At 32.2% G+C, this 10211-nt stretch overlaps 2 protein-coding genes and 2 long non-coding RNA genes across 5 annotated transcripts; 2 read left to right on the top strand and 2 right to left on the bottom strand.

Moving 5' to 3' along the window:
* Window positions 1–1833: 1833 nt before the first annotated feature.
* LOC115891394 lies at window positions 1834–2847 on the top strand. The gene has a single exon (XM_030911841.1). The coding sequence runs from the start codon at window positions 1834–1836 to the stop codon at window positions 2845–2847; it is 1014 nt and encodes a 337-aa protein (XP_030767701.1).
* Window positions 2848–2969: 122 nt separating this feature from the next.
* On the top strand, window positions 2970–5129 carry LOC115891393. Its single transcript, XM_030911840.1, has one exon. The coding sequence runs from the start codon at window positions 2970–2972 to the stop codon at window positions 5127–5129; it is 2160 nt and encodes a 719-aa protein (XP_030767700.1).
* Window positions 5130–6843: 1714 nt separating this feature from the next.
* On the bottom strand, window positions 6844–7393 carry LOC115891374. 2 transcript variants are annotated; one of them, XR_004051827.1, is made up of 3 exons: window positions 7228–7393; window positions 7014–7178; window positions 6844–6954 (listed from the first exon to the last, which is right to left on the bottom strand). It is a non-coding gene; the product is annotated as an uncharacterized LOC115891374 (long non-coding RNA). The 2 variants fall into 2 exon arrangements; XR_004051826.1 differs by having other exon boundaries at window positions 6850–6954; window positions 7008–7178.
* Window positions 7394–8229: 836 nt separating this feature from the next.
* LOC115891373 lies at window positions 8230–8601 on the bottom strand. The gene is made up of 2 exons (XR_004051825.1): window positions 8343–8601; window positions 8230–8263 (listed from the first exon to the last, which is right to left on the bottom strand). It is a non-coding gene; the product is annotated as an uncharacterized LOC115891373 (long non-coding RNA).
* Window positions 8602–10211: the final 1610 nt, after the last annotated feature.

Below are 10211 nucleotides of genomic sequence, written 5' to 3'. Positions count from 1 at the left end.
ATTTCAATCTTCTTCTAATATTTCTAAAGAACTACGGGTAATATTAGAACCTATTAATTTTAATCTTCTTCATTTAACTCCCTTGCGCGTTAACCTTACACGTTTAGAGGATACACCCAATGTAAGTAGTGAATTAACACCAATTAAGACTCAAAATTGGTCAAATAATTTGCGTCGCGTTAAAAATAAAAACAAAAATATTTTGGCAAGTTCACGACAAAATCCACCTCTTCAAAATTTGCGTATTAATATAAACAGATTACCGGATATTAATCAACAAACCCAACATGATCCCATCATTGAACAACAACCGCTTCAAAATTTGCGTATAATTTTAAATAGATTACCGGAAATAACAGAACCGACAAACGTAACTAACGAACCACCGAGGAGGGCTCCGGTAATCACTCCTCGAAGATTAACGTGGCAACAACGGATGGCTTTAAACAACATAAATAGAAACGTAAGACCAACACGAACATACCGTGATGGTATTACAGTTTCCGCGGCGGAGGTGGAAAAAATTTGTGCAAATCGGGTACATAACTTAGGCCCGATGGATATAACATGCCTCCATTGCGGTGCGATGTTCTTCACAATAGAACGTCGTGCCGTCACAGGAACAAGATCTTGGGCATGTTGTAAGGGCGGTAAAATCGTGTTACCGCCTTTACGTCCGATACCTGCAGAATTGATTGAATTATTCACCGGAGAAGGAGAATGGTCCAATCAATTTAGGAATAAAATTCGGTTCATCAATGGTTTGCTAGCGATGGCCTCCTTTAAAACGTCCGTTCCGGGAGATGTTGACAATCAAACTGGCCGTTGTTTTGCTATCAGCGGTCAGATTTTTCATTTTACCAATCCTCTACCAAATACTCAAGATTTAACCGCTCCTAGGTTAAATCAATTTTATTTTATTGACGTCGGTGAAGCCATCGCTAAGCGTGGGACATATATCGAAGGACAGGTCGACAGAACACTAGTCGATATAATCGAACGTGTTCTTCGACGCGTTAATCGATATATTAACGCCTACAAAACCATGGCTGAAGTTATTCGCGAAATACGAACGGAATCGCGAACATCAGGTAGAGGGGATATACTAAATGATGTTGTTTTGGCGTTTTGCGATAATATCAACGAAAAACGCCGAACACATCATTTACCAGAGAGTCGTTCCGATATTGCGGCTCTTTTTATCGGCGAAGACCCTCCATTTGACGTCGAATTAAAAATATATCCCCGATTGAGTAACTTAACATCCGCTCAATCACTCAGAACATCAAGACCTACCGATTCCGTTCAGACAGAAATTGACGAGGAAACTTTAGAGGAACTCTTTCAGTCGCAATCGCAAACAAGACCACCACCGACTAATCAACTCCACCACCAGTTGAAAAATTTAAATAAATTAGCAGATCCCCATATCGATGGTATATCCGTTGTTGTTTCCTGAAGGCGACGACGGTTATACTCTCGAGCTAAAAATGTCTGAGGGGGAAAGTCAAATTACATGTCGGCAATTTTTTATCGCTACAGAATGCAAATTCGCCGAGGATTTAGCGCCATCCATTCAGGACAAAAATTGTTCCAACAATATCTTGTGGACGCCTGGTGCAAAACCGAAGCGAATTATCTTTAGTATCTTAAACACCATCAAAAGAAGTTCCATCTCCCCTCAGAGAATTCGCTTCGGCAGCTGCGCAATTACCTTAACAGGCGCAAGACGGTGTACAACAAACCGTCCCGGAACGTATCAGCAGGCCCATCACTCTTCCAACCACTTTTCAAGGTGGGCCACGTAACATCCAACGCCGATTCCTTGATGCGATGGCGATAATAGCATGTCATGGAAAAACAGATCTTCTGATAACCTTTACGTGCAATCCCGGGTGGCCTAAAATTGTCGACAACCTCGAAAGGCATCAGAGATGGGAACATCGTCCGGATTTGGCGTGTCGAGTTTTCGAAGGAAAACTGAAATTGTTCCTTCAAGATTTCACAGACCGACAACTTTACGGACGCGTACTAAACTACCACCTCGTCGTTGAATTTCAAAAAAGGGGACTTTCACACTCCCATATCTTCTTTACGTTCGTTCAAGACGATAAGATACACCACGAACGCGATGTCGACGCTTTAATATCGGCATGCATTCCCCACGAGACCCAGCAACCCCTACTTTATAGCAGAGTTGGGTCTCATCAACTTCATTATAAGTGTGCTTCCGAGGGGGATAATGCACCTTGTATGCGAGACGGTATATGTCGCTTTGGCTATCCGCATTCGTTTTGTAGCGATACAGAATTTAATGCGGGTAACAATCAACGGCCCAAATATCGTCGATCAAACAATGGCCGTATTATCTTACTTGCGAACGGGACTTTGCCGATAGACAACCGTCGCGTCGTCCCCTACAACTCTTACGCGCTCGCTAAATATAACTGCCATATTAATTTCGAAGTTGTAGGGGCAGCGGCCACCATCAAATACTTGCATAAGTATTTGATGAAAGGATGGGATCGTGTATCTATCGACGTTAACGACGAAAATAGTCGCGTTGACGAAATCCATCGTTATGTTGAGTGTCGGTACGTTAGTTCGACAGAAGCGGCCTGGAAATTGTTAGAATTTGACATTTTCAAAAGGTCGCACTCTGTCGTTCTTCTCCCCGTACATTTACCGGGCTACAGAGATATTCTGCATGACAACGATCAGGACAATTTAACTGTTGAAGAATTAAATGCTTTATTAAATAAAAAATCAAAATTAGAAGGTTTTTTCGAACTAAATAGAAACGATCCAGATGCTAGGCGACATACGCTAGATGGACCCGTCGTGTAGCAAAACTAGCCGTTATAGGAGCAGTATGTGACATACCACCGTCCGAATCACAACTGGAGAAATTTTATCTAAGAATACTGCTCCTTCATACTCCAGGCCCTACATCATTCGAAGATCTGTTAATGATTAAAAACGGTGACGACGTGGAGATGTGCGCCACATTTAAAGAGGCGTGCACAAAAAGGAATTTGTTAAGGATCGGTGACGAATATGATCGATGTATGCGCGAAGCGATCACCAAAAAGATGCCATGTCGTCTTAGGAGATTATTCGCAACATTATGTTGTATCATAACCGATGACGATCTTGCACAAATTCCGACTCTCTGGCAAAATTACAAGAAGGCAATGATTGAGGACTATATCCGACGTGGAATGAGTGTCGAAGATGCGACTTGTAGGTGCATCATTTACATCAATAACATCTTAGATCGCTGCAGAACAAAGACCATGTCATTGGCTTCATTTGGAGTTCAAGATGCCATCGATCTTGGACTCAACAATAGAACGAACACCACCGATCCCATTGACCTTGATACTGCCATCGAAAATGAAGACTATAATAACGAGGAAGAGTTACATCGTCCGATTGTACCTCTAAATCCTTATTATAGTATCGACAGCTTCAATCAAGATCAAGCCAAGGCGTTCGCGTTAATAATAAATACGATGACCGGCATCGCAGCCAATTTACTACCCGGAGGACGGACGGTTCATAACACCTTTAGACTACCGTTAATTTTAACCGACAATACTGTGGCTGGATATCCCCTTGAAAGCCATCAGGGCAAGCGGTTAAAACGTGCCGCTGTAATTGTGTGGGATGAAACGCCCATGACTCCCAGGTTTGCGATAGCTGTCGATAGATATCTCAAAGAACTGACCGGAAGACATGACTTGCCTATGGGGGAAAAATGCGTCATTTTTGGTGGAGACTTTCGTCAAATCCTTCCAGTTGTAAAATTGGGAGGAAAGATGGCAGTTATAGATGCGTCTCTAAAAAATTCACATCTATGGCCGAAAATGACACTCGTCTCTCTAAAGACAAACGTGCGATCCGTTCAGTCTAACGCCACGAACACCATTGGCAGTTCCACTAACACCAGGACAGAATTCGGTGGCAGTTATAGTGATTGGCTTTTGTGCCTCGGCGAGGGAAGGCTGCCTTACGCTACGGTCGTTACCGGTGCTACACCAACGGGTCTCCGAAAGAGACAAGTCATATCAACAGCTGCTGTTGCAGCTATTACGACAACCATTGGTGTAGCCGTCGATAATTCGACTATGCCAGCTAATATGGCGGTCATTCCTCGTGATTTGGTACAAATTCCCCCTTCGCTATTGGTCAATTCGATCGAATCATCTGTTGAATTTGTCTTTGACACTGGAATTTACGATGGCAAACGAGCTATTCTTTGTCCTGCCAACGCAGCTGTATATGACGTTAATAATTTTATTTTAGATCGTCTAGAAGACGAATGCACCACCTACGTTAGTATCGACGATTACGTAAATGACCCATCTGATTCTTTTTCTATAAACATGGACCTCATCAACTCTGCTGATGTCCCGGCTTTACCGCCACATAAGTTGCGGTTAAAAAAGGGAGCTGTGGTGATGTTACTTCGTAACATTGACATCGCGGCTGGTCTATGTAATGGAACTAGAATGGTGATTGTTAATTTACAAGAAAATTTCCTAGAGTGCAAAATTTTATCTGGCTCTTCTATAGATAAAGTAGTGTGGATTCCAAAGATTCACATGAAAGCCAGATATAATATTTTACCAAATGATATTGATCGATTTCAATTCCCTGTTCGTCTCGCCTTTTGCATGACCATCAATAAATCCCAAGGCCAAACTTTCCATAAAGTCGGTATTTATCTTAGAGCGCCATGTTTCAGTCATGGCCAACTCTATGTGGCCTTTTCGCGAGTTGGTTCTCCTGACCAAATTCGCTGTTTGATTAACGAAACACCAGAACAGGGGTGTTTCGGTCGAATTTCGTCCCGCCGATACACTTCGAATATTATTTATTACAAAATATTTAGTAATCGAAGTGATCAAATTCCCATTGTCCGTGAAGTGATGCCGACTATGGATACACCCCATATCTCCCCTACGACTACTAAAAGAAAAACGCCAATTCCCCCACACCATCTAATCTCCCTAGTCGTAGAAAACTTCCGGCATGCAAAAGGAACAGTTCCCAAACCACCATCAATCTTCCTCGCACACCTTCACCATCTCGTCAAGTCACACGTCCCCGACAAGTCCCCTTAATGATTAGGTCCCCCATTAGTAATAAAAGTGGCGATGACGATAGTGACGACGACATTGATGATTCCTATGAGCCCAAATCGTCTATACCTCCACCATTCCATACCGATTACGAATTAAAACAGCGAGAATCTCGTGGCGAAATCGCTGGCACTTCTGGCCTATTAAACTTCAATTAACCTAATATCAGAATATTACAAAATATTCTTCTTACAAGTCCGAAGATTTAATGCTCTTCATTAATTCTACCTAAATTTAGTCCCCATATTTCAACTGATAACGATCATTTCATTTAGTAAAATATTGTTTAGTCATGTTAACAATCTCTGAAGAAAGTAAATAATAACACTCTTCATAACGATATACCAAATTATTTGACCAATTTTTTAAAATGATGTATATAATTTAATATTTTCCTATATTTTTAATTTTTTTTTTAAATTGTTTAATAATTTTAATCAAAAATAAATTTATTTTTTTTTATATATCTATGTTTATACTAAACATTTATAAATTTTAATAAACAAACTATAAAATTTATATATTACTATATTTTTAATTTTTTATATCAAATCAAATACACTAAATTATATAAATATCATTTTTAAATTTGAATTATTCTTTTATGATCTAAATTTAATTTACAACTTTTAAAGCAAATTCATATTTTCTACATTTTTCCAAGAAGTTAATATTAAATTATATACATCATTTTCACCATTACCCGATTTATGACATTTTTTTATTATTGAATATTAATAGTCATATTATAATAATTATTAAATAATTTATATAATTTAAATATAAAATCTTTTTTCTTAACAAATTTTATTATGAAATATTAAAATGATTTTAATACAAATATTAATATAAAAACTTTTTTTTTTTTTTAAATATTTTCAAATTTTGCTTTATATTAACATATCAATCATAATAAAATCTTTATTATAAAAAAATTATTAAAATTTATTTTCAATCTTAAAGTACTTTTAATTTTCATTTTAACAAAAATTAATTTAAAATTAATAGAAACATATATGTAAATATACCTATTTATCCTATATGATTAAGATATATTTATTATTATTTTAAATAGTACCTATCTTTTCATTTCACAGGCTATGACATACCACCGATTTGTGACTTCACCCGATTGTGACTACATTTTATAATCAACAAGTTTTTTTAAATCACACCTTTATATATGTACGTACTAATATTAACATTAATAACAATTATTTATAAATTTAACATATAAAACTTTTGGATTATGTGTAACATATATTCCTGATAACGACCTACACATTTATCATTACACAAACTACACTTCTATATATAAAAAAAATCATAATTTTTTTTTTAATATAAAATCCAAAAAAATAAAAAACATAAAAACTACAAAAAAACACCTAACTCCGCCAACATTTTTTATAAATGTTGCCGGTCCCAAGCCCGGATAAAGGAGGAGGGTTGTGTTATTTTTAACATTTTACCTAACCAGTATACTATTAATATTCAATTATATCTCTTTCCTATGTATACAAAATATACATTATTATATAATTACTTAATTTTAATTTTTTATATATAAAAAAAATTACAACAATATTATAACTTCAATAATTTGTGAAATTTATACAAACTTTAATATCAAAAAATTTATATTGTTTTATTTTAAATGTATTAATAATAAATTGTAAATAAAAAAAAACTTTTTTTTTTATTACATTTCCTTTTCACATATAATAGATAATAAATGTAGTCATTATAATTATTCTGTTAAAATTAAATATTCTACAAATTTTACATCATTGTTTTTTCTTACCACCTATAAAATATAAATTAATTTACTTTTATTAATTAACTTACAAAAAATTATACTTATACTCGAAATAAATCCATTTTTACATAGTTAAAAATATAACTGTTTCATAGTATCACTTTATCATTTCATATTTATTATAATCCAATTATTATATTATGCTCCATTCTAATACATTTATAAATATACTATTTCCTCATCTCTCCATTACCATATATTTCATTTTCATGCTATAAAAATTTATTTATTAATATTAAATATTTATTTTTTTAAATACACTTATTTTAAAATTTCTATATCTTCTTGATTCTTCTATATCTCCTTGATCTACATATAATTATAGTAATTGCTACCCTTTTTTCTCCTTTAAAAGACATTTTAATGTTGAGTCATTTTTTTTCAACTATTATAGTATACTACAATCATTATGTATCCATATAATATTAAAATATATCTAATTTCACTAACATTTTCCTCCCCTTATTACTTCTTCCCTAAAAAAAAGAATAAAATTTATTACAATTATTATGTATAAAATTATAAATACTCTGTCACTAAAATGTATTCAATAAACACGGTAAGTATTATTTTTTCTATTAAACAACATTAATTTCTTCTTTAATTCAAAATTCATTTTAAAACGTCCATTTTCCATATTTAAAAAATAATTTCCAATTTCTGTTCTGATATAAATGTTCTTCTATTGTCATATTTTAACTATAAACATATAAAAGAAGACAAAATAATTGTTATAATTTCATTATAAATACAATGTTTTTACAGTTTACACTGTAATATCATTAATTTATTTAAAAGTAAACAAAATGATTGAAAATTTGCTAATAACATACATAATTCTTCTTCCATGTTATAACTGATTATATCTATATCCGTAAAAATCCATCCCCTTCTCAATTTAAATTAATCGATCACGTTAAATAAACAACTAATCCACCTTTCAGCTTTCCATCCATGCATAACTAAAAATATATATTTATTATAATAATATTGGAAAATACTGTTAAACATTCTTCTTACATTAACAAGTATCTTCTTTTACCATAATATATTTAATTTCAATAATATTTTGCTACTAAAAAAAAATCTAAAAAAAAAAAATTTTTGTAAATGTTTTGAATTTGATTTTAATAGAACTATAAATTTTAAAAATTCTACATCAGTTGAACATCTATATATCGTTATTACCTATTAATAAAATCTGACATCACAAACTATCAACTTTATTTTTGTCTCGATTAAATCTTCATTACAATATTTTTCTTCTACTTCGACTAAATCTTCATTGATTTTTTTCCTAAAAATATTCTCAGTTAAGTTCTAAAACTTCTTTTAACACTAACTAACTATTTTAATTACTCTTTTTTATCAAGTACCTCCTCTTTATTCATACAAAGTAACATCTCGATATCATACATCATATATATTTGAACAGTTAATGACAACACTTTTTTGTGATATTTTAACTGAATATATCCATAATAGAACATTTATTATTAACAAAACTTAAATATTATCGGCAAAACTTTCTTGATTTTTAATCCTTTGAATTATGTCAATCCATTTCCATTTATTCCGCATTTATCTAAAACAAAAATTATTTATATTACATATATATTTAATACCTTTTTAAAAAAAAAAAAAAAAAAAAAAAAAAAAATGTTAATGTTTATTTTATGAAAAATAAATATTTTTTTTTTTTTTTGAAAATTTCAAAATTTGACATTTTGATAATAACCATAGATTTATAATGTAATGACATTTAAAATAGAGATGAGGCATATATATCGATCATTTTCAATATTTTCTTTTTAAACAAATGTTTCTTGCATTTTAGCTATAAATAATTATTAAATAATTGTCTTATATAATTACTTACAAAATTAAAATATTTTTATAGTTTTCTGTATTTATTATCAAACATCCAATGTCATTAATCTGTTTAAAACATATCTTTAAATGTTTTAAACAAATATAGAAAGAAGATTTACTAATATTATAGTCTATAAAATGAATAACTTTGAATTTTGACCGTTATTTTTTACCACCATGGCAAATATAAAATACCTCTATCAAAAAAATGACTGATATTCTTTAAATTGAGGGCCTGAACGAATCAGATAGGTAACTCTTTTTACTTTCGTGAAATAGAAAAGAAAAAATATTAAAAAAGTATGCCTTCTGCAAAATCAAAACGAAATGTCATAATTGACAAAAGTGTCATCAGCTTTGTCATTTCTAACATTAGATCATCGCCGTCTCTATTAGAACAAAGACAGAGTTTATGATGCCTGCCAGCTAGATACTACGTACAATGTTAGAATACATGGAAAATCAATCATTCCTCGAGCTTGGTTTGTTTTGTGGGTGATAGAGCTATATGAAATATATTACAAAGCACAAATACAATATAATATATACCTATTTATAAAATAGATACTCTTTATAAATAACTATGAACCATACAAATGCAGCAAATGTTTTACAATATACAATAATTTTTTTTTTTTTTTTTTTTTTTTTTATTTAACAAAAACATTCAATATCTAATGTTTATATTATTATTAAAATCATTATATATTATAATGTTTACTGCAATTAATAAACTAATATAAACTTGTCAAAAGATGACCACATATTTTTAATTCCCATATTCTTAACACAAAACTATCTACATTGACTGTGGAGTACGATTTCAGCCATATTGTAAAAACATTTGCTGTATTTGTATGGTTTATATTAATGCCAAGTATTTATTTACGTATAAATAGGTATATATATATTGTATTTATTAACTGTATATTATGTATATTTCATGTAAACTATATCATTTTTAAAATACAAACCAAAGATACGAGGAATAATTATGTTTTCCATGTATACTTACTTATAATCCGTAGTATCTAACTAGCGTGACGTCATAAATCTCGCTCTGAGGCTATTCTATTAGAGACGGCATTGCGTCAGCATGGCCGCAAGTTGATAACCTAATAAAAGTAACACTAGAAAAGCAGGGTTGCCACAAGCTACACAATTGTGTATTTTGCTACACATTTGCTTCCATGATTGCACAGCTACACCACAATCGCCTGTGCTACACATTTTGAGAATTTACATATTTCTTATAAAATATAATACCAGAACAGTAAATCAGGTGAGAAAAAGTGTTTTTTTTTGCTTTTAAGTTATCTAAGTTACATTAACAGGGGCCGCAAGTGAACTTTTAATTTTGAACTGACAACTAT

The sequence above is a fragment of the Sitophilus oryzae genome, unplaced genomic scaffold, assembly GCF_002938485.1.
Source record: "Sitophilus oryzae breed Bouriz unplaced genomic scaffold, Soryzae_2.0 scaffold_1180_pilon_pilon, whole genome shotgun sequence".
Lineage (NCBI taxonomy): Eukaryota > Metazoa > Arthropoda > Insecta > Coleoptera > Curculionidae > Sitophilus > Sitophilus oryzae.
The sequence above is the reverse complement of the archived record's forward strand: the minus strand, read 5'-3'. Positions and strand labels throughout refer to the sequence as shown.

Coding starts and splice junctions, on each gene's coding strand:
- LOC115891393 (XM_030911840.1), top strand. CDS start 2,970: ATGATTAAAAACGGTGACGACGTGGAGATGTGCGCCACATTTAAAGAG.
- LOC115891394 (XM_030911841.1), top strand. CDS start 1,834: ATGGCGATAATAGCATGTCATGGAAAAACAGATCTTCTGATAACCTTT.